At 39.8% G+C, this 25,417-nt stretch overlaps 2 protein-coding genes across 10 annotated transcripts; both read right to left on the bottom strand.

Annotated features, from left to right (window-relative positions):
* Positions 1-5,901: 5,901 nt before the first annotated feature.
* On the bottom strand, positions 5,902-14,954 carry LOC114560189 (B-cell receptor-associated protein 29). Of its 9 annotated transcripts, none has more exons than XM_028585384.1 (9): positions 14,915-14,954; positions 10,540-10,652; positions 8,194-8,300; positions 7,836-7,936; positions 7,567-7,714; positions 7,271-7,406; positions 6,890-6,986; positions 6,541-6,641; positions 5,902-6,426 (listed from the first exon to the last, which is right to left on the bottom strand). In XM_028585384.1, exons 2-9 carry the CDS (start codon positions 10,597-10,599, stop codon positions 6,391-6,393), a joined length of 786 nt encoding a protein of 261 aa, XP_028441185.1. In that variant the 5' UTR covers positions 10,600-10,652; positions 14,915-14,954; the 3' UTR covers positions 5,902-6,390. The 9 variants fall into 9 exon arrangements, with proteins under 9 accessions (XP_028441185.1, XP_028441184.1, XP_028441186.1 ...); XM_028585383.1 differs by lacking the exon at positions 14,915-14,954 and adding an exon at positions 14,248-14,454; XM_028585385.1 differs by lacking the exon at positions 14,915-14,954 and adding an exon at positions 11,248-11,468.
* Positions 14,955-21,401: 6,447 nt separating this feature from the next.
* Positions 21,402-22,682, bottom strand: LOC114559518 (G-protein coupled receptor 22). The gene has a single exon (XM_028584175.1). It carries the CDS (start codon positions 22,680-22,682, stop codon positions 21,402-21,404), a length of 1,281 nt encoding a protein of 426 aa, XP_028439976.1.
* Between the last annotated feature and the right edge of the window lie 2,735 nt (positions 22,683-25,417).

The following is a 25,417-nucleotide window of genomic DNA, read 5'->3' as shown; positions in this document are numbered from 1 at the left end:
TTTCGCTAACCAGTGTATGATGAAGGGATGTTGGGTGGGTGGAATTAGAAAGCTACCGTTAGCTAACGAGCAGCAGCCGGCCGTTCGGTTGCTCCGCTCCCGCTGTAGGAAGACTCATTTTCAGAGAGAACGCTGACAGCCTGGGAGAAGCACGGTCTGGTTAACACAAGTTTTTAGCAGTGACTGTCCTTCCTTTGCCAAACCTTAAGTTGCTGCATTTTGGCTGCTGTCTGGAGATTCCTTCATGCACAACTCGTATTCTTTCGGATGTTTCATACGCAAATGTCTTAACAGCCGCGATGTTGTGTATTGTTTAGGGTCCTCGCATCCGAAACATCCGAAAGAATACGAGTTGTGCATGAAGGAATCTCCAGACAGCAGCCAAAATGCAGCAACTTAAGGTTTGGCAAAGGAAGGACAGTCACTGCTAAAAACTTAACCAGACCGTGCTTCTCCCAGGCTGTCAGCGTTCTCTCTGAGGCCGGCTGCTGCTCGTTAGCTAACAGTAGCTTTCTAATTCCACCCACCCAACATCCCTTCATCATACACTGGTTAGCGAAAGTTTGCAAAACAAAATTGTCACCCATCTGGCGACAGCGATGTACTTTCCTACGATGTGAATAGAGCGTGGGGATAGCCTACTTTATGGGATTATAAATCTAAAAGGCTAATATTTTGGATCTTGAGATAGGGTAAACATAGGCCTTGTCAAAAATAGTTTTTCCCACTTGTGTGCCAGGCATAATGTTTCCTATTCTGTTTTATTTTTTACAGTTAAAATACAATGAAAAATGCACTGCTGTGGACGTTGTTTACTTCATTAATGTGTTTACTGTGTTAAGAATGGGAGTAGGGTTCAGTTCGGGGTTCAGCAGAATCTTAACCAGTGGGTTCGGTATTCGGCAGAACCCCAAAAAATCTGGGTTCGGTGCATCCCTACTATTAAGGTGCCTGGATAAGATGGTTAAATGCCATCATGTCAGTCGTGGCTTTGCTTTCAGTTCAGAAGACTTACGAACATTTAACGGGTCCGTAGACCTTTTCTGTGGTGTACGAGCTGTGAATGTGTTAAAGTAATGAATAAGGTCAACAAGCAGATCAAAGCTCGAAGCAGCACAGCTGCACAGAACAGTGAAAGTCTGCCTGTTGGCATACAAAGGGGAAATACCACTTCTGTCCAGATGTAAGAGAAATCATTCCTTCAGTTAGATGTAATCCTATTTTGTGTCAATGTGGTACCAGCCTTTTCAGTGACTTTAATGATTGATCTCAGCATGACAATGAGGAACACACTATCTTGGGTGTAATGTGTTTATTTGTCCTGCATTTGTCATACATCAATCAAACTGTCAACTAATTAAAAAGTGTCAAGAATAGTTGAGCCAACTCTAAATTGTTGGGTTTGATTGTAGATCTACCATTCCAGGATGCTGAGAACTGTTTTTTAAGAATTTGAACAGAGATGTTGATCATCAACACATCAAGTCAAGTGCACTCTCTCATTGTACAAATTAAACGCCTTTTGTTTGGCTTTTTCTTTTGTCTGTTTAAATCCAACCTGTGGCCATTTGCTGCATGTCATTCCCTTTTTCTCTCCCCACTTTCTATCTTTACTATCTGAAAAAATGCACTTAAACGTACAATATGTAACTTTCTGCCGCTAGGGGTCTCTCAACCAAAACAATGGACGGTAAAACTGGACTTTTGATGACGTTGTGAAGTTGCGTGGAATTATGGGAGTTTTTAGTGTTAAACACCTTCGCTGCCGGTTAGAATGCATCAGTTCACGGACGAGTTTACCCATTCAAGTTTATTCACGTTACGTTTATTCATGTTATTCTAATAAAATAGCTGAAGTTTCCCCAACATAATTACGTTTTTCTTGATTAGATTTTTATTTGTAGCTGACCAGTTAGCTAGTGAGCCAGCAAGCTAACCGTAGCCAGCAGCTAAAACACAAAATATTTCACATATCAATGTAACCTTTTCGATGGTTTCAACACTGGGGCGGACGGGGTTTGTTGTAACGCTAGCAAGCTACTAAACGAGGCTGAGAGACGGGTGTGGGTGGGGATTGCCGGGAGGATCTCCGCGATAGCTAGTGATGTGCGATACCACTTAATTCCTATTTGATCCGATACCAAGTAATACCCAGGCTGGTATTGCCGATACCGATACCAATACCAATCCTTTTTATGTATTTTATTTGTAGTGTTATGTGACAAATAGTTTAAAGTAAAGTAAAAAAGTAGGCTGCTGCATAATGACAAGACAATAAACTACTCTCATTATAAAGAAAATCTCAGAGACTTGTACAGTAAAACAGGTTGAAAATTACACACAAATAAAAAAATGTCCACGCACAGCGTCACTGCTGTCTTTACAGCTAAAATACAGCCAGACATGACTCCGCTTGCGGTCAGCCATAGTCACTCTGCAGGCAGTCTTCGTAGCTGGAAATTAAAGAAGGGCTGTTGCAGCGGCCGGCTCCGTCACAGAGCCGCAGTCACACACAACTGACCGGCGGAAGGAGAAGTAGTTCCTTCCCCTAACCGGATATAATTTGACTTTTCAGGTGACAACAAGTTACTTATGATAACATTAACACTCACTCCAAATTACTGAGTGTAAATATCGATCTTTTTATATGAGAATCGATACTAGAGTAGGAGACGTTGGGATCGTAAATATCGATACTTTAGTATCGATCCGCACATCACTAGCGATAGCGAGCCAGGACGTTCAATGCCTGTTGTGCAGCAGCAGAACATCTCCCAGCTGCCCGGAATTATCTCCCCTTCACTTTTCAGTAATCTTAACTTTTCGTTTTGGTGCTTAACCCACCTTTTGTCGGGTTAATTTAGCTAACCGTAAAGACAGCTAAACGCGAAGGGGGGAGAAATTCGGCAGGGAGGAGATTTTCGGCACATGCACCGGTAGCGCTACAGAGATGTAGCTAGCTACCGCTATGGATGGCCGCTGTTGTGACTCTGTGCTGGGTCTGATATAGTCTGTTTCCCGACGTTTAATTAAACTGCCGTTAGTGTCGTAAGCACCAGGCACCGGAGATAAGTTCTGGCCGGGGGTTGCTGTAATGGAAGTAGCTGGCTGATAGCTGACTGGGGGCTAACGGTAACTAGCTAGCTAGCTCCCGGGGCTGTTGTCAGCTGTCATCCCGACTGAGTCTCTCTGCGCCTTGGGAGTGAGGCAGACAGACCGGGGTGTGCTACTTTGGCTAAATTAGCATTAGATTAATCGTCTATCTATACAGCTCACGTTCAGAGGTGTCAAGTAATGAAGTACAAATACTTTGTTACCTTACTTAAGTAGAAATTTTGGGTATCTATACTTTACTGGAGTAATTATTTTACAGCATACTTTTTACTTCTACTCCTTACATTTTTCACGCAATTATCTGTACTTTCTGCACCCTACATTTTAAAAATAGCCTCGTTACTCATATTTCAGTTCGGCTGGTTTTCATTCCAGCTCGTCAGTCATCGTTCAAAAACACACACACAAAAAAAAAAACCATAGAAAAAAACCTATCCAAATCGCTTCATCCGGAGAGAGTAAATTTGATTGTGGTTGGATGAGAAGTATAAACCTAGCTATTCCGACACCATATTGGTTTGTACGCGATCCATAACACCTGTACAGACCCGGTGCTAATACGCCACCGGTGCCTTAACGACCGTTATCTACCGGACCGAATAGCAACACGGATTTCGGTGCCTTAGGTGCCTGCGCGATGCTCCAAAAACGGACGTTAGAGGGAACTGAACATCGCCGCACGGGACGCAAGTCAACACTACAGTTGGAAGCAGGTTAGCCTAGCGTTAGCTAGAAGATGGAGTAAACATGATAAAATGCTGAGAGCTAAACGGTGTAAAAGTGTGTCTATATTTCACTGGAGAGGAGTCTGACACCAGACTGTAGCTGCCGTTGTCTGAAAAACACAGAAGAGATGTAGCCTACGTGTTACCTTTTTCAGCCCTTCTGAGTTTGCAGGTATGATTTTAATATACTGTAGCATTATTATAGTCATATGATTTTGTCCCCGCGTTTAAAGTTAAGCTGTTGTCCTTAATGGCATTTCCCCCACTTGATCAGGGGTCTTGAACGTTTTTTAAGCCAAGTACCCCTTAACTTAAAGTGAGATGTAGTAGGGGTACCCTACTTTTTTTTTTTGTACTTTTTTCATACACATATTGTATGAAATTAAGTTGCATATTAAACTGGGCCTACAATAACTGTTAGGGTAACCAAAAGCCTTCTTACATACCTTTTTTCATAAGCTATTAAAATATTAATTGTTGGCATGATTTTATAAATCATATTTTAATGTTACATACTGTATGTGACATACTGTATGTGGCACAGTAAATCTAGGATTAACTGTATCTGTGGGCTGATATCTTAGTGACTACCTTACCTATAGGCCAGTAAGCCTATCATCAGTGGGAATTTATATTTGCTAATATGTTGGAATTATGTTGAGGCATTTTATTTTTATTTTTTTTAAAGACTCAAAAATGTACAATAATTTGGAGGCCCCCCTGCAATGACTCTGATGACCCCCTATTGAAGATCTCTGCCTTACATTACTTTTACTTTTATACTTTAAGTAGTTTTGAAACCAGTACTTTTACACTTTTACTTAAGTAAAAAGCTTGAGTTGATACTTCAACTTCTACAAAAGTCTTTTCAAACCCTAGTATCTATACTTCTACTTGAGTAATGAATGTGAATACTTTTGACACCTCTGCTAACGTTAACGTTACTAGTGAAGTTATTCGTGGGTTAGCTCAGTCCTGTTAGCTGTGGTCGAAACAGTCATACTAAAAATAACTATTAGCTAGCGTGTTGAACGATGTTGTAACCTCAATTTTACCCACAAAGCTTTAGCATCAACGTTAGCACATTGTAGTAACGTCAAGCTGGTATTGATATTGAACTTTCAAAATAGATAAGGTCTCTGTTGTATTACTGTGATAAAAAGTGGGATGTAATTAATCACAAAATGATGCTGTATGGCAAAAAAAAAAAGCAGTATTATGGTGTTGAAGTTAAAAAGTTAAAACCCGGCTTATGTTTTGAAAACAATGTACTTGCTAGATCTAATCAAATAACTACACTGATTAGCATTGGTCTGGCTCACACCGTCTGTAGCTTCTAAAGAATTGATTAGGTCATTGCTGATTTAGCATAAATGTAAAAGCGCTAGAAAGACTTATTGTTTAAACAACTTTGAGAGCCATTGCCAGTTGAGCCAGACGTGATTAAGACAAAGACCGAGTATTGCTGTAGTTTGGAAACAATTGACACCGTCTCAGTAAGATCCTGTGACCGGGTGTAGCCTCATGAACATACAACTTTTCTTTTGAGAGACATCTGACCAATAGGGGAAGATTTCATTTGAGAAACCACCCAGATGTAGGGGAATAAATGTATGATCCGGGGAATGTCTCAGGACTGTTCTTCTGTAACTCCGCAAGGAGAAGCATGAGATCAGTCCGCTGTCAGCTGCAGTGTAACATTTGTGTTTTGACTGTTGTTTTCATCGTGTTGTTTTATTAAACCTTTTAGTTAACTTTCAATTCCCCCAGCCTCTCCTTCCTCCTCCAGAAATCAGAACGAACACGTCTTTTAGAGAATTCTTAACAATGGTTACAAGTATTTTTTTTTCTGTGACATTGTATGATTTACAATTACTCCTGAACGTATCATCTTGGTGCCAGTGTTCTGACGGAAGTTAGAGTAACTGCAACTGACGGGCGACTAAAGGAAACGTGCCGTGTCTGAAAATAAAATAACAGATTTCTCTGGGTTTGACATTTGGTGGAAACATTTAGGATAGTGTAAGAACACAACTCATAAAAATATATAACATAGGTATGGTCATTTTTAGACATTTTAAAGCAGAAATGTTACATATTGTACCTTTTAATGCACAGCATGTATGCATTAGTCATTATGTGCTTACAGGAAGACTATTGCAGTGGTCTGGTGTATGCAAGTGACAAAATCTAGCATAAAATAATACATTTCTTTGTTGTTGGTTGTCAGGTATTAATATTGAATGTTAGCTTTTAATTAATTTGTACACTTTAACTAATAATAGAGTAACATGCAAATGTTTTATGTTCATGATAAAGACTTTAGTAAGAAGATGTCAGCATGCTCTTTTTTTATCAGATATACTGTAGCCTGCCGTTTGTTTAATCCCATCAATTAAAAAACGTGCCTCAGTTCAAACTTCAAAAGAAAATTAAAGTTGTAAAATATAATACAAACATTGCCTCTAGTGACATACTGCATACAGCACACAGTTGTAGTGTAATAAGAAGAAAAGGTATTCATGTACAGAAGAAATCTGTGTTCCTGTGGTTATTGATCCTTTTTGTCTGCAGGACTCTGGAGATTCTGTGGATCAAGTAAAAGATTAAAAACTAATGCACTCCAGTATTAGTAGGGTTAATATACAGTATTTTGTGATGCTCATATAAATTACATCTGTGTGTGACGGTGTGTGTTTACCTGGAGTTGATGGTGTTCCCTCAATAGTCTGTCATACTCATGTGCCAGACCTTTGGCCTGCCTCCTCATGGCCTCCACTTCAGCATGAGACTTGCGCACAGCTACACACACAAACATTACTACATCTATAAATTTCTCCATATATCACCAGTGCATCTTAAAATTAGCTTCTATCATAATACCACAGCTCATTTGTATCCAAGAAGTGACCTGTGATGGTCCTTGCTCTGCAAATGTTTAATATTGTTTTCTTATAAATCTAGTTTATCCTTAACATTTTATTATGAGAACAGTTCTTTGGTTTTAAAAGGTATAACTGCAGATCATCCTGTAAGTGATGATTACTCACCCTCCTCAGCAGCTTTCACTTGATCCGCCAACTTGTCAGCCTCCAGCTTCATTTGCTGGGTTTTTGCTGACATGGATTGTTCCTCATCCAGGAGAGCCTGAGCACAAATGATTCTCCTTAATTACCAACACCAGACAACAGTGCACATCCAAAATACAAATCACAGAAACAGTACTCTGTGAAGAATACAGTATGTATTAATGCCTACACACTTGACAAGGTGGACATGAGTCACAAACATTTTGAAAACGTAAAGTAATGTTATATTGAGGGTACACTAAACTGCAGTAGATAGTACACATTGGGGAAAAAAAGGAAACAGTCTTTAAGACTATAAGACAAAAGTATTAGTTCTGTCATCAGACTCTAATGAAGTCTCACTTGTTTGAGCATCAAGTTGTCATCCTGATGCTGCTTGGCTGCTTTGACAGCACTGTCCATTTGTGCCTGAAGACCTGAACTGTTCTCCACGGTGATAGCAACCTGGTTTAGCAAGGTGACAATCCGACGCATGATACTGTCATGAGTTCACAGGACAGGAACAGGAAGGAAAAAAAGACAGGACGTTAGAAAGTGAAGTGGACAGTCGTGTGGATGGTAAAGTAATGTTTTTCTTTGACCAAGGTCCCAAACACATTCTGTTACTCTAAATACATGTGGAAGGAAAAAACACTAACAGCCAGAGGAAGAGAGAGAAGCCAGATATGTAGAGGTTCCTCTGGGCTCTGAACAGCTTCATGTGGACATTGTCGTACAAATTTGGGTTCACCTTGGCGTCGTGCATGGGCTCAGGACCTGAGTACTTCTGCACCTCACGGACAGCATCTGAGAGTGGGCAGGGGGTACAGAAGCATGACTGAATGTAATGACTGATGCTTGCTGCGCAGGACTGTCATCAGTCAAGTCAGTGTTATTCAATCTCTGTTGCTCACAGCAAGTTGCTTACCAAGGAAAAGAACAATTAGAACCATGATCATAGTAACGAAGCACTTGTTCCAATATGGAGATAACCAGTTCCATATTCTCCAGCTGAAAACCGAACGCCATCTGCAAAGTAGGTAAAAATGACACTGTGAGTGTAACATAAAATAGGCTACAGTAGATCTACCCAGAAAGGACATGCATGCACTCTGCTGGTGATTTGTGTGAAGTGTCTTTTTTATTTTTCTCACTTACAATCAAACTCTTGCATATGATTTGTTTTTGTGATTGATTGAGAAAATGGGCCTCTGCACAGGAAGCTAAGCATGAGTGCTGAATGAACTTCTGATTATGTTTTGGGTTTGTGTATTGTATTGCTGTACCTCCGTGCTGATATGAAGGGTATACACAAGATGAGATTGACTACTATCTCTGCATAGAGGAAAAAAGCCACAGCTGTCCACTGGAGAGTCATTGTGACTGTGATTTCCTGAGGAGAACAGGTTTAATTAGCTCCATGTATAGTCTGACTTACTGTATAATAGAATATACAAAAAACAGAATTGAGATAAGTTGTTGTTATGTTAAGTATATTCTTCTATTATCAAACATATTTCTCCATTAAATAAAATAATCACATACAACTATAATAATCATTCCCAACAAATAAGTGGCAGTGGAAGTCAATGAACATGCAAAAATATTCATATTACTTTTTGCTTACCAAACCACAGTATATATAGCACTGACGATGGACTATGCTATTTTCATATTGTAGAGTGACTTTTTGAGCATACACACAAGTGTTTCTGTAGACCTACTACATAAAACAGGCATTCTGCAGAAAACATCCATAACCCATTTGCTTTTACCTCCTAAATCTATTCTTACTTCCAAGCATTAGTATCATTGGCTCAGTGTTTAAGAGCGGGAGGTGGTCAATCTATTCCAAGCAATAAACAGAGTTTTTGGCTTACCAGACAAAGTTGTACGGTCAGAAGAATGAGAAAGTCCAGACACGCATGCGCTCACACACATTCACAACAGCTGCTGGTGAGCATCTGAGGAGCTACAGCCATAAATAAAACTGCTGGCTAGTTGACATCGGTCAGCCGCTTTGGAATTGTTTAAGATCACAACCTGACTGACCAAACTAACCAAAAGCTTTGTTTTCAGTCTACTGAATGAGTGCAAGATTTTTTTATTTCCTTCTGCACCCCATTTTATTCCTGGTATGTGGTGTGTGAGCTTGTTTGCTGATGTCTTCTCAAATTTCATGCCATGGCATAAAAATAGTCATGTTAGGGAGGGACATTCACTTTCTCTATTTGAATAATAATTACGCCTTGGTGTTTGTTATTCATCTCAAAACCTCTAACCAGACTCAATATCTCTTTAGATATGCAAGCTGACTTTTGTGACAGGGCATTTTCTCCACAAAAGAAACCAAACAAATGTCCACAAGGGGGCAATGTTATTCTAATGACATAATATAGCTTTTGCACAGGGCAGGAAGTCCTGTATTTTTTGCAGTTAGAAGGAAATAAGACAGCCGTCAGTGTGAATAAAGGGCTCAGTTTACACACCAGCTGAATATAAATAGTTACTGAAAATAGCAGATATAGCTCATTACAAAAGAACTGCTCTTTTTGTGTCTTTGTGCGCCTGTTAAAAAGGAACACAAACAGCTATTGGTTTGCTCATCTTGGTCGTGAACACATAAATTGCATGGTTGCACATCATCAACAGAGACTAAGGGAATTCTGCAGCGCAGCCTTCAGTACACTGAATAAAGAGGGTTTTCTTCAGCTCCAATGACTATTCTGTGTATTTTCTTCCTCTCCACTGTATTCAGCTTGCAGAGCGCATTCACACAGGCTTCCTCTGTGAAAGAGATTGATAGCTGCTATCCTCTTTAACTGCATGTCTCAGGAGTGCTAAGGGAGCAAAATGTTTACAGCTGCACCCTGTGATAGCTTTTTGAAAGTGGCCAAATGACTGTAGCAGAACTGAATATGCTTTGATTGCTCTCCTCTCCTCACCATTTCAGAGGTCACAGCTCAGGAGACTGAAGTCATTACAGCAAAATGCCTGCAATAAGCAGATGGTCAGTGATAGTGTGCTTCATGGAGTGTGGTACAAGAGCTCCATCCATTTTATGTATCGTCTGTCTATACACATGACAGGTACAGTAGTCAGTGACAATGCACATGGACTTCATAAATGCTATCTCAAATATTTTGTAAGATTTTTTCATATGATTTAGTTTTTTCTTTTGATCCAGGGAAGTTTGCACAACTCCTGTCTGCTTTGTGATCCCAGGACATTACTTCAGTCACAACCTAAACTTGTGACCATAGCTGAAGGTTGAAACATAAATCGACTTGTAAATTGAGAGCCTGCCTTCAGGCTCAGGTGCTTTTGTCACTTTAATGGCCCAGCATCGACCACTTTTAAGCAATTTGGTACACCTACTTGCCTGTCTCGGTCGCTGTTGCCCTCACTTGTGAACAACTCAGACCATGTGGGCCCACGTGGGTTAGGACCATCATGAGCTCCATATTGGTTACTAAAGTTGCCAAAAGTGGAGTACCTACATAGCAAACACCCCCAGGTGCCACAAAGGCATCTTGTTCTGTTCACTTACCAAAGGAACTTACAAAAGTTCTTTCAAAGTACACTTTCCTGCCTACATTTCCCAGCCAAAGTCAAAGTCAGTATTTCCTCACCTTTATGGAAAATGCCTGAGCAAAGGCCTGCAACTGCAGAGTTTGTATTTTTTCTGGCATGTTGGTGACTGGGCACTCAGCGGGGGTTCACAATAAGCAAAATTCACGCATACCTTACACACAAGAGTGACAGCCATACGTAAGAGGGAGAGGGAGACAAGGATATCATTCACACACAGGGACAAAAATAAGAGGTGAGGTTGAGTCTCCTGGAGGAAGAATATTCAGATCCCAAATGTCTAGCATGAGGCACCTCCAAGGGCAAGACACTTGGCCATAGGTGTTCGCTAGATATAGAGGGCCCTATCCTACCTGGACAAGGCGAGGTAGCTGACTTTATGTTTGGCCTTTTTGAAGGATTCAGGATTTCTCTTTGAGTGGCCCTTTTGCATGCAACACATTTACAAGACCCCTCCAGAGCTTTAATGACACATAAACATTTAAATGAATTTCTAAATAATAATAAAATAATTTAAAAGCAGCTATAATTTTACATCTGCAAGTATAAGCTGCAATTCCTTTCCTTGACAAGTAATGGCGCATGTCTAGAAGTGCAGGCCAGCAGCTGCTAATGGAATTTACTAGCCACAGGTGTGTGAAGATGGATCCAGACACAGCAACAACCACCATCTGTTGGGCTTTCACTGTGCAGATCCAGCGAAAGCCCAACACATGGTGGTAAACTAACAGCTAGCTAAAAACACTGACCTTTATGGATGCGTCTTCGCTATTGATGAGCTTCATTTGGACTGCAGCTAGCGTTTGTTGTCCGAGTCTTTTAATTGCACAATCTGTGTCTGACATTTTTTGATCTTGTAGCCTACTTCCAGACACAGTTTTTCTGTTCCGTCCAGTGTTATTAAAGATCCTGAATCCAAGGCAGTGAATTTCTTGAAATAGCCATATTATTCTAAAGTTTGATCTAGAGGCAAACATACAATATATGCAGATTCAATATGCAAACTGATAAACTAATAACAGCCAGAGCTCTTAGTCAGTCTCTCTCTAAAACATTATGGAGACTGGAAACTTTGACTTGGGCTCCAACCTAGTGACTTGAGATTTGACTTGGACTTGTTAAACAGCAACAACAAAAACAGACATTTCTATCTGTTTATTCTTTTGAATTGTAAATGGACCATATTAACGATTTAAGATGTGCACATGTCTCTTGGTGACAGCATGCACAATATTACATCATTCTTTTGAAAGGAATTACTTAAATGCATCCTGTCAGCAGTTAAACAATGACTAAACTCTTAACCCTTGTTGCAAACTTACATCAAGCTACATATACTAAAACAGACCATAATTATCTACAGGAAAATGGTGCAATTTGTTTGTTTTGTATGTTTGTGTAAACGTCTCTCTTAGATGTGGAGGATGTGAGTGATTTTGAAACTGAGATTGATTCTGAGTCCAAACTCAGAACCAACCCACTAACAGTGGGTGTTGCAGTTTGAACAATGCCTTTTTATTTGGATTATGATATATAGACTGTGTTTTGTATAATGAAACAAGGCCAGATGATGGATTCACAGTATATTTGCAATGTCCTTGCTGTATAGACTTTCCCAGCAGCGCTATTTTAAGTTGCACGTACAGATAGGGGGTAGGATCCAATTTAAAGTTCTTGTTCTGACTTATAAAGCTTTGCATGGTCAGGCACCTGTTTACTATATATCTCGGACCTGCTCCATCTGTACACTACTAACAGGTCCCTCAGGTCTTCTAACCAGGGATTACGGGTGGTTCCACATACTCGCTTAAAAACTAAAGGTGACCATTCCTTTGAAACGGTGGCTCCAAACCTGTGGAGCGCCCTTCCAATTGTCTTGCATTCTGCAGTCTCTGTTGATGCTTTTAAAAAGCAGCTGAAGACACACTTGTTTAAATTTGTAACTTTGGGTTTTAGGTTTTAATATTTTAAATGATTTTCATTAGTCTTTCAATTATTTTTTCTTTCCTTATTTTCTGTTGGGTCCTACTGTATTTTTTTTTTTTTTACGAATGTTTATCATGTGAAGCACTTTGTGACTTTGTCTGTAAAAGGTGCTATGTCAAATAAACTTATTATTATATAGAAAACTGAATTTCACAGAGAGCTACAGTAAGAGAACTTTAGTGGGAGGTGTGTAGTTAACTGCGAATCCCAAAAAATTATGGGTGGGAAATGTTCAGTATCAAAGAAGTTAACATTACTTTAAGCACATTTTTCATAATTATATGCGTCCGGGGATATGGTCACAATATTGTTTTTTTTTGTCATTGTGATATCAACTGGCGCAATAATCACATTGCGAAAGGCTGCGACAATTCCCGGAGGATGTTTTTTTCCCAGGAAGTGGTGCGGGAAAAAGATAAAGCAGCACACTTTGTCAATGCATATGGCTAATTTAATTACAAGAGCAGTAGTTTGTCCATGGTTTGCTGATCCATAGCAAGAGTTTTAGTGTGCCACATGGTTAAGTATTTCAGGTTTTATGGAGGAGGCAGACAGAGAACTTAGAGGATGAATCACCTCATGTTGTATAAGTAAAAGCTGCAGAATCAGCTGTCTACTGTTTGTGGCATGCCGTAAGTAAAGTGAGGATAAATGTCCATGACAAATTTACTTGTAGAAAAGACTGTTTTCCCACCAGTCGTGCCAAAACAAGCTGATGTAACGAATGATTATTTTAATTATCACTTGACGATTATTTTCTTGGTTAATCATTTGATCAATAAAATATTAAGAAACTGTTTAAAAAAAAGGCAATTACTTTAACAATTAATTGACTATCAAAATAGTTTCATATTATTTTTAGTCAATAAACTTATCATTTCAGCTCTAGTAAAAACTGGAAATGTCCAACAATAAGCTACCATGAAGTACCAGTTTATTTGAGTCCCACCTATGGTGGCCGGGACAGTTTAACAGAAATGCAAAAGTAACAACGGAAATGAGACAACAAAAGTGTCTACGAGTGTCAGCTGAAAAAAATAAAGAGTATTTCCAAATTGTTCCAAATCTCTGCACAAAGTTTATGAATGGTGCCCTTGGCTTTCTTACTGTGCCCACAGAGTTGTAAACTGGGCACAGATGCCCTCGGATTTCGTTTTTCTTTTTTTACACTGCAGCGAATGGAGTGGACCATTCTGCTAACCTAGCTCCCAGGGATGAAAGCTTTTGTTTTTCAAATTTGACAATATAACTTGTGACACCACAATGGTCAAGGTCCTAAGAGGTATTATTGTTGGTAGTTGTAATTGGTTTTGTTTAAAAACGCAGAGTATTATGGTTTATTGCTGTTTGGAAGACTAAAATAAAACAATATAGTGTAACGCCAGCTGACAATTGTTGCCCTAGCAACACTAAACATTTAGGTATTGGGCTGAATAAACGGAAACTTGTGGTCAAGCTACATTGTAAATATGAATTGATACAGTGTTCCCTCTATGTTGATTTTGCTGTGGCGGCCTGCCACCACGTTGGTATACATCTTTGGGTACACTGTGGTGTTTTAAGTATTTTATTAGCTAAAATCGATGTCTTTATTCATAAATATGTCCTCATTGGTGTAAAATTACCTCTGCCAATGATCTGACTTATCCTCGTAAATGAAGAATTTCTTATCTGTATTTACATTGGACGGGCAAGTCCAAGGAGGTTTCCATGTCGTTCCGCCATTTTAAAATCGCTGAGAGGGACATAAAGCACTAGCCTACCTGTCTAGCTCATCCACAACACGTTTTTGTTCAGAGCCAGCGTCATGTGACTGAAACCAGCTGAAACTGAGAAGGAGATCCGTCGGAGGCGCTTGTCACTGCCCCGGCAAATTTGAAAGCCTGCACTGCACTTTAGTTCATAATGGAGGATCATACTTATGCCGAGCCACAAGAGAAGGAATCCTCGTCGCCAAAAAAGTGAAAATTGGAAGACATGTTGTCATAGCTTCTTGGTACCGGCTACCGTAATTACAACACGCATTTGAAAAAGCGAGGCGCTAGAGAGCACTATTCGTTTGAATGCAAAATACAATGTCACCGCTAGATGGGAGAAATTCCTACACAGTGTATCTTTTAAAAATAAAAAGGAAACTTGTTTAAGGGAGAATAAAACTACTCTATTACTCTACTCTACTACTATTTTCCTAGTAACCTTACCAAAAAGGCTAAGTATGCTGCAAATGTTGGTATAATATGAAAATGTCTGGTGGATTTAACACAAAAATAATTATTAAATAATAATTTATTGAATGAATCAAATTTGAACATTTCTGTCAGTGACTTGTTGATCTTTACGTTGTTAATTAATTTCCTATCCTGGCCTGAGACACACATTCATGCAGTTTGATAAAGTACTTATTAGACTTTAACTTATCATTGCACTTACAATAATGAGCGTAGACGTCCTCAATTTAGGTCATCCTGTTTTGCACGGTCTTTCGCTGTACGTTTGGTTGATAAATGTGAGATGTTTGAGTCACACACATCTCGTCTTCATATCTTTTATTTTTTTATTGACAAAGTGCAATATACAAAGAATCAGGTAAACAGTAATAGCACATCAAGTGTACAAATTTATGAAGATATAAAAAAACAAACGATGAAATTCTGGTCTTCATATCAGAAACAAGGAAATGAATTTGCCGACGTACATATGTTACGTCAACCCGTTCTCACTCCCGCTTGGTCAGTGGCTCTCAAGAGTCACATACTGACTCAAAGTCTGGCACGTGGGACTGCTGTGATTGGGTGAAGTCGCGGGAAACTCTGGTTATTGGACAAATTTGCGGTAAAGTTGCGGTGATTGGTCAAAATTGTGAGTCACATTGTGAATTCATGTGAATTGTTGCAATCGCAAAATCGCAAAATCCTGGAGGGATTGAATGAGTTTTAAGTCCATCCAACCCACACACACAGGGACTGGGCCTCCAGCCATGTCTGACTTCTTTTTGTCCTTCACATTTTTGGTTCAGTGCAATAGTCTGTCCCTTTTGTCTTTGTTGAGTAACAACAAGGACAATTTTAACAATATAATGGCACATTTCATCAAATGTAAAATTCTTACACACTAAACAATCTCTATAACCATGCTTGATAACATAAGCATTTCTTATGCTATCGCCAATTTTCTCTTCATATAAAATCCAGGATTCTATTTTTTCTATTTTTAATTTATAATACTGCAATAATCTGTATTGTCTACATTAGCATGCATTTGAAGTTGCTTTTCCCTGTTTACCCCCCAGGATTCATTTGTTCTGTGATGTAGACTGGATAATAAAGGAGATCACTTCATGTGTCACTAAACGCCTGCTATCTACTGATACCGATAGGGAACAGTAATCTACACAGCAATGATTTAAAGGTAGACTGGTGTGTTATTTTTTTTGTCCAATACCACCATTAAGGTCATAGCTAGTAGAGGTCATACTCCATTGTCCTTTGATTCATGGTTTCTATCTGAGCCATAGATCTTCTTATTCAGAGGCTAAAGGTTGTATATCAGAGTCATATATCTTCCAGGTCTATAAAGTGTCCTTCCATGTCTCTAAATGTGGCTTGGTGAGAGTAACATTTGGAAAATGACCACATGCAACAATTTGTCAAGCTGTGCTGGCTGGTGTGCTCAATTCACTTTCTTCTTCTCTATGATAGCAGAATTAGAGTTGAGTGTTCGCTGACCTAATGCAATAGAGCCTCCATACAGCCAGAGTAATATGATTTCCCAGGCTTTTATTCTGTGGCTGGATAGAGAGGAGCCCTAAAGAGATGGCATCTGAATTAGGCATAGCTGCATAAGAGAGGCAGCCATTGAGTGAGAGAGGGAGGGACATGTATGTGATCACAGTCAAGTGATTCTAAAGGCTCACGGTGAACCTCTGCTAGTGTGGTAATGTATTGACCTATTTTCTTTTCTCTGCAGGTCACGTCGGGTTAGAGGTGTCGTGGCGATTTGCTAACCTATCCAATATGTTAACCAGCAATGCTGACCTTGAGATGGCAGACATTTGTAAATGTCTATATGAAAGTAGTCCCATGTGGGCAATTACATGAAACTACGTACAGTCAATATAGTAGCGATCATAACAATAAGGGTAGATTCAGAGTTTAATTAAACAAGACAGGAAATGCTTGCCCCTCACAATATTGGATAATTTGGAATTGTATACAGAAGAAAAGGGAAAAATAAGACACATGAGATGAGACTTGCAGTGTAAATTGGACAGCATTTTTGTAAGTCAGTCACATGCTAAACTGAGCATCTTTATGTGTGTCATATTGAATTTAAGATTACTTAACATATATTTTTGGTATTTATTTTATTTTAAGTCCTTAATAAGATAAGTACCTTGAAAAGCAATTTATGTCCAGGTTCTGTTGCTTTTTCTTTGCCTTGGGTGATCAAAAATTGCTTAATGCAGCTTAAACGTAGCATTAGATTTCATCATGATAATGAGATTAATACAAAATTGAGGTCACTGTCATTGCCTAATGTCCTACACAACATTTTAGAATCCAGCCCAAAGCTCTGAAAAATGTTTTAGGACAGATCTAGTATTTAAGCTGAATATTTCATGAGTATACCGGAGCACATTTTGCAACTATTTGACAGAAATATGCTATTTTAGGTAAAAGTGCAACCATTCTGATCTTGAGTCACTGTTATTTGTGGCGTTCTGTGTTGCACTCCTAATTGGGTTTTTACCCCAGTTTGTTATAGTTTCAGTGTTTTGTGTCTGCACTTTCTGTAACTTTCTGTTCCCTGTTGTGTTGATGTACTCTGTTCTGTGTCTTGTGTGTTTTGGTTTGTTCCTGTGTTCTCTGTTATCCCTTGTGTTGCCTAGTGTTGTGTCAAGTGTCTGTATTTAGGTTATGTCATGTTTTGTCTGTTTGTTCTGCTTCCTGTTTTATTTTGATAGTCTGGTCTTCTGTCTTGTCATGTCTAGCTTTGCTTTCTGTTTTCCGCCTTTGATTGTCCTGCCCCGCCCTGATGTGCTTCACCTGTTGTCTCACCTGTTTCTGATTTACCCATCACCTCATGTATTTAGCTTCTGTGTTCCCCTTGTCTTGTGTCAGATTGTTTTGTAGTCATGCCCTTGTGTTTCCTCCCTGTGCCTTGTGTTTGTGCCTGCGTCAGTTTGCTCCTGCCTATGTTTTTCCCGTCAGTTTATTTTTTGTGAGTTTTCTAGTCTTTGTACTGCCGCTTTTTGTTTTTATTAAATCCTCCACTTCAACGTTTGCCTGCCTGCCTGCCTGCTCTCTCTGCATTTTGGGTCCTCTACTTCCCTCACCCGTAACACAGTTTGAGAAACTACTGAGCCAATCTGTGCCTTTATAGATTGGACCAAGGTTAGGAACCTCATCTAACTGTGCCAGAGCCAGAATCCAAACAAATATAGCAATAAGCGTTGATTAAAAAAAAGGTGGAGCTATGGAGCCTGAAAATGAAGCTGACTAAAAACAGAACACCACCATACATTGAAGGCATTTCTTTAAAATAAAGACGTTTTTGCGATTCTCCCAAAGAGTTTAGAAAAAGTTAAATACTACCAAAGATTCAATGCTTATTGTTGTTTCTCCTTTGATGGCCTACGTGTGTGGCAGTGGCACAGAAATAATTAATAGGTAAATGAACATTGCTCTCTATGTTACAAAAACATCATCTAACATCAATGAACATGATCAACTTGAAGCCAGCTTCAGTTTTGGCTAAAAATGACCTCAAGAGAACAGATACATCAGTCTCAGTAATTAGTGAGAGCAAAATACTCCCCTCCCAAACACAAAATGACAAGAAACAAGAAGTGAATGTCAGACTGAATAATGCAGTGGCAACAAAATGGCAATTCAGTCAGAACATCAGGGTATTTTGGTTGTGCTTGAAAGGCCTTTTTGCTTAGCCAATGTGGCTGCACCTCAGGATGGAAAACAAATTATGACCTCAAAGTCTAGTTACTGTAAATAGTATTGGTCTTTGAGAGGTTATTTTAGAAGGTAATCAATACAAATGATTTTTTTGGTAACACTGATGAGGTTTGGAATAGTACCTGACATTTGACATTTGAGCAGAGGTCTATATTCAGATTTAGAACTTAGCTGGTAGTGTCGTTGTATTGGTAACAGGAATAAGTCTTTACATTTGTATACTGATACCCCACCTTTGAGGTTTGCCTTCAAGAAGTTTGACTCATATACATATGTTTGTTAAATGTATCCTCTGGCTCAATGTTTCATCTCATAGGTCATCATTTTCCCTCCCCTGTCGGCTAATCTGTTGCTGGCTGTGATCCCATTTCCACTCTCCATCACAGACATGCCCTCAAGGTAGTAGTACTGTGATATCCAGACTGCCTGTTTACAGCAGGGTCATAAAGAACCTTGCCTGCATCAATATTCCCATATCAGCCCTTTCTGTTGTGCTGCAAACCACATGCTGGCAGCCAGAGAGCATCTGATCGAGGTTGTGTAATCGCTCTGGTGTGCTCTCAGGATCTAAAGGGCTCTTCAATTTTCGACTATACCTGAGACAGCAAAGGCATAATAAGCTCATTACTAAGATATACTGTGAAGTACAGTTTGCATTTGTGTGTGTGTGTGTGTGTGTGTGTGTACCTTTATGATTACATGTGAATTAGGCCTGCACGATATTGGAAATAAACTGACATTGCATATTTCTTTTTTTCATGCGATATATATATATATATATATATATATATATATATATATATATATATATATATATATATATATATATATGAAAATATATTAAAGAAAACTAGTTTTTACAAGCTAACGTAAATAGCTCTATTTGGAAATAAATTCTCTTTACTGGGGTGATTTGGGGAGTGCATCTACATAGAAAATAAAAATGAAAAGAACTTTTCTTACGTGAACCATTCTTTGTTGAACTTTAATGCTTTACAAACACCAAAGCCAGTAAGCGCTGTGACTACTATTCTGAAGTGATTTTGGAGAGGTAAATTAGATGGTTAAATACACTGGTTGACTGACCTGACACCATTGTATTCATATAATAATATTAATCCAGGCTGGTAGCAGCTTTATGCGGTGAAAAAAGGCCGGGAGACGTCGTGATAACGTTGCATTAATCAGGTGATTTATTTCGTCTTTGCAGCGAACATCAAACACTGAGTACTGTAGCTTCACTACCCACGGAAAAGTGTGTGCATCACTGTGTCAGCAGCAGCTGCTGCGATACTTTTCTACACACGGAGAGCCTCACTTACCATAACAATAAACCCTGTCGGACTAACGTTATGTCACATACACACGCTGCCCACATGGGTACCTGTCTTAAAGGGGAAGGGTCGCCGGTAACGATCAAGTAAAAGGAGAACGGTGAAAGTTTACTTTTCTATCAAGCAGCAAAAACGTTTTAGCGTCAACATCAGCCCTAATGTGAATGCACTGTACCGTATACAAATGTTAGAAATAATGTAATCTTTGACTCAGGTAGCTGAGCATGGCTTTATATGCTAATTGTAACTGCATCTAGATTCGGCATGAGGGCGCAGACTGAATGTAATTAATTGTTTGTTGGTTTTTTCTTGTAGTTTATTACTACTGAAATTCTGCAGCTGTATGAATAAATTATTTCTACTTATTTAAGGCAAACTTGGTTCATAGACAAGTTGAGCCAAAAATACAAGGCTGGCTGAATTATAGTCTACTAGCAGCAGCTGGGAAACACAAAATCCACTATGGGTAGACATACACAGGCAGGGAAGAATAATTTCATTATATGTTATTTGTGGATTGTAAACAAACATTTTTATTAAGCTTTAAGATTTGTGCAGTAGTTCTTTATTGCAGTTATGGATTTGCTTATTTGGAGAGCATTGTTTTTCGGCTAGTATTATTAAAAACAGACAATTTGATAATACAACCATTTTCAACATTTTCTTTTAGTTGATTAAATAACGTCTTTATGAAAACAGCATCTGAGGATTCTATTCACTTTTAGAATTAAAACAATATTTGTTATATATTTTTCATTGTGTTCAATATGTGCTCTCCCTGTCACAGTCCCTGTCCCACCATAAACTCATGCTCAATTCATTAAACCAAAATAAGGCAACTGTAGATTTTCCATTAGGCTCAAAGATGTGACCGTTAAAGGGAAACAGACTAGGCTTTGATTACATCTGGTTTATGTCAAACAAGGTGATGAGAGCCATGGTCTTCTGTTGTGTCTGTGGAATGCAACTGATCTTTAACTCTAAAAGCAGTGATTGTGAACAGTACACCCATAGCTTTTCGGCCATTGCAACATAACATACACTACTTTTGCTACTTCTTTTCCATGCCTGTCTCTTCATGTTTGACCTGTCTGTCTACCTTCCCTCAGAGGGCTCACAGGCAATAATGTCAGTGGTCACTGAGGACCAAGTGGCATGGTGATGAATGGGAGTAATCTCACAGTTGTTACAGAATCACAAACACTTTACTTGGGGGAGGGGAGAATTAGAGGCCTTTTGCTGTGTTAGGTGACTGAACACAAAATTTATTATAAATATACATATATATATATATAATAATTCCTACATCTCTCTTTCTATTTATATACCTTGTTTACCCTATGCTGTACATATATTATGTATGTACACAATGCACTTTATGTTGCTACCGTTACAAAAAGCCATGCAATATCTACAGTACAGTATATGATGTATATATGAAACCTACATTTGTTCTCAATAAATAGTAATAAATTATCCACCTCTTGATTTTGTACATTCTATTGCACATATTTACATTACTGCTTTGGATTAACATTTTCCCTTTTTCATCATGACCTGATGTCAGTTTTAGCTGCTTTTATTGACTGTAGACCTTAAAGATAAGGAGTTCTTTCATTCCACGTCCTCAGAAGACAGACATTTTTGTCGGGCATCTTTGTCCTCAAATGTCACCTTTTTGTTCCTCTTTGGGTCAATCCAGGAGTTATGGATAATGGCATTATTAGGGTTAGGATCTGCCTCAATGATCGACACCACTCGCTTCTTCATCTTGCTTTTCAAGACTTTCTGAAACTTCTGCCTAGTAAAGGCATAGAGTAGAGGGTGAAAGATAGTGGTCCCATAAGCCATGACCAGGAAGCCTAGTCTCAACTTGACCATTAGGTCACTGGGGCCCACACTCAGGATAACTGTGTTGAGCACTGTGATGGGCGTCCAGCACAGCAGGAAGGTAGAAACAATCAGGAGGGACATCCTGAAAACCCTCTTTTGGCGCTCTCGCCTTTCTCTGTGACGCTTAACAGCTCTACGCAGGGCGATGATGACAGAGACAGAGGTACGCATTCCCAGTGTGGGGTTGCGACTGCCACTGCTCTGGGATGCATCTGTGGCCTCTTGCTGCGTTGTCATGGCTGTCATGGATGGCCGCTTTTTCCTGCGAGCCTTCTTCTTCTGTGAAGCGTGGAAACGTGTGCCAATGCGAATATTGAGTGCCTGCAGGATCTTTGAGTAGGTGATGAGCATGACAACGACAGTAAAGAAGAAAATAGGAATCTGAGCAAGCAGGTGGTAATAGAGGCCAAGTTCTGTATAGTACTGGTTAGTGTGGACCACATTCTCCACCACTGTCTGGTTCAGATCAGCGTGACCCTGGGCGAAGAAGCCCACCTCAATAAAGGGGACGAGGAAACTAACAAAAGACAGTACCCAAATGGCAGCCAGCAGTGTCAGGGCACGGCCCATTGTCAGCACCCGGTTGGCTGGTTTGACCGAGATGTCGTAGCGATCAAGGGTGATGGCAAGCACATTAGCAGCAGTGGCGACACTAGCAAAGGAGACGCAGGCTTCATGGAAGCAGCAGACGAGGGCAGTGTCTCCCTCCAAGGAGAGCAACACCACCACAATAGTGAGGGGGATGCAGCACACACAAACTAGCACATCCAACACATGGAGGTTCATAGTAACGATGTTACTGACGGAACTAATGAGGTTCGACTTCATACAGTAGAGGGCAAGCACAGTGAGGTTAGAGCTCATTCCCAGGAGGATTTCCAGCATGAGGAAGCCAGTCAGAGAGACCTGGAAACTGACAGGATAGGGATACGGGCTGGGGGTTGCCGGACTCATGGTGCGACTGATGGGTTCAGTGTTGTCGGTGACCGTGACGTTGCTCATGGTGGCTTCTTGTTTCGGGCAGGGAAGGATATGCATTATCCTGTGTGTAGGGAGAAGAGAGAAGAGAAAAAGAGAATTCATGAAGAGGAAAAGGAAAAGAAGAGGTTCATGTTTGTGGATCTCTAGAAAGTTGTAATTAACACACATTTGAGAAATCTTGTCAGACTAATGTGGTGTAATGCAATGTAATGCAATTATAAATATATAAGGAAGCCTTTTAAGTTTTAAATGAGAAGTTTCAAATGAAAAATGCTGAGACCAGAAGCTTTAATAGTGCCTAAACTTTCTTCCTTGCAGATTAGATTGTCTCCCTATGTGCATGACATGACTAACTAGTAACTATCTTGCATCAATCAGCTTCTACTTTAGTATCTCCTTAATTAGACAGTTGCATCCACAGCAAAGGCACATAACAGAAACACCTTGGAACAAATTCAATTCTAATAACCTCACAGCCCTAATGGCTTAGTATGTTGAAGCTTTCTAGTGGCTTAGTTGTGGCTTAGTGTTCTTTCGAGCCTCTGGTGAACAGCACATTCAAGATGACATATGTACTCATTTCTGGCAGCATTTCAGTCATGGCCAAATTACAGGAGTTGGTTCATAACTGACAAGAATATTCTGTCAGAAGATTATTTTTTAAGTTTAAATTTACTTCATCACCAGCAGGCTTCCAACTCTCAAAGATGCTCTTTAATATACAAGATGTTTGTTCGGACAGGAGTACTGAGTGCACCAAAAACAGTTGCCATTTCAAGCTAATTAATATTGGTTTGGGGGAGAAAACTCTAATACACATGCAATCCAAGATAAATTGAAGTGACTGCAATAGCACATGCAATATTAAAATCATAAACCTCCCCTAAATAAATAAATCCAATCTGAACAGGGTTCTAGATGACAAGGAGAAAAACAAATGTTTTTGTTTTATATTTACCCTTCCCTCCAGCACTATCTGAATACCAAGGCTGCGTAATCAGGCCATAGAGTCCATGTTGTATCCACAGAGACGAGCATCACATCTAAACATAGCCAGTGGAAAAGTGTTTCCGCTCCGGCAGAGCCCCCCAGCGAGGCTTTTCCTTTCACTGCTAGTCCCTCCCAGAGAGGCTGACAACCAGAAAAGCACCTGTCTGTCTCACTAAAGACCTTAATGGTAAGAAAGCTAAAGAATCAGCCACCTGCACCCAGTGGATTTTAGAGAATAATTATGCTAATGTCCTCTACAGACTTTTTCTACGATCTCTGGTCTGTTTGCTTTGGCGATGTTGGGAGCTCTGATGGATGAGTGGAACAAGGATAAGATGTCGGGGCCACCTCCTGTTTATAATCTCATGATATTCCCAGGCAGGAGAGACCCATCCAACCACGAAAACAAAGAAACACAGACTCTTTCCCCTGCACAGGGCTGGAATGTACTGCTCATAGTACAATGATCCAAATCCTTGCTTTTTGCTTTTTTGTCCTCCGTGAAAAGAAAGTCAGATCTGTAAATACAAAACAGTTGCATCCATTAGCTTTTACTCGAAGAGGCAGAGTTTGTCAGCCGGCCGTGTATATTCTTTAGTGTACACCATAGTAATGTCCAGAATCTTTCCAGGAAAGGTCAGTGTGTCCAGGCAGAGTTTAGGCACATATCCCCACTGGGAGCACTAATGGAACAGGCCTTCACTTTCCACCTTTCTCATCAGTCTCTGTACACCTGGTTCCAGCTGCCATTGACATGAAAATCGAGCACAGGTCTCCAGTTTGCCCCTCGACATGCTGAACCCTCAATGGAGATGGCGTGAGTAGAGCAGATTATTAGAGTCCATGTGTGTCCAATCACCATGACGTAATCACTGAGACATTTGTGATCACCAGTTTTTATGTGTGCATGGAAGGGGGGTTGATTCAGTGATTCAGGAGAAGGTCATCCTCATGAGGTAGTACAGTATGAGTGAGTTCATCAGAGAGCCTGCGGTAGATTTGCAAAAAGATCCCAGACAAGAATTGGTCTTTAGGTAGCAGGAGTTGCATACATTATCTGTCTGTCCGTCAATGCCACATCTTTCTGTCTGAGTGACCTGAGGAGAGAAAGGATAGAGTAATGGATGATAGGGAGAGAGAGAGAGAGAGAGAGAGAGAGAGAGAGAGAGAGAGAGAGAGAGAGAGAGAGAGAGAGAGAGCGTGAGAGTAGGAGGAGTAGGACAGGGAAGTGTGGGGGATGCGTTGGTGAAAATAAACATATCCTCAGCTGAAAGGCGACAAGGAAACTCATTAGCATAGCAACAAGCCTCTGATGTCTTATCATGTTCCTGTGGATCGCCTGATTCACTTTACATCTTTGTTATTGCATTTACATAACACTAGCACTTTTAAAGGGCTTGCACAAAAGTAACTGGTATTTGACATCCCAGCCTCTTGTTTTCAGGTTAAAGATTAACTTCAGTAATAATCAGTAAATTCTTGTTGTTTTTGTGTAAATAATTACAGGAAAATGCTTAGTGTTAATTACTGTATGCCACGACTAGCCACAGTGGTGCTAAAATGGTCATACAATTTTAATGATAGGCCAGACTTGCTTAGAGCCTTAGTGTGATTTCTTGGGGAACTTGTCATACAGACATGGATGCCCCCTCGTGTATGTGATCCATGTAATCTCTTCAGAGAAAAATGTCGGTCATTCTTCAAGGTTGTTTCATTGACAGATGTCATACTTTACTGTGCCACAATGTCAGCAGAAATGCTCAATG

This window comes from Perca flavescens, chromosome 8 (genome assembly GCF_004354835.1).
Source record: "Perca flavescens isolate YP-PL-M2 chromosome 8, PFLA_1.0, whole genome shotgun sequence".
Lineage (NCBI taxonomy): Eukaryota > Metazoa > Chordata > Actinopteri > Perciformes > Percidae > Perca > Perca flavescens.
This window is presented reverse-complemented; position numbering and strand designations above follow the sequence as displayed.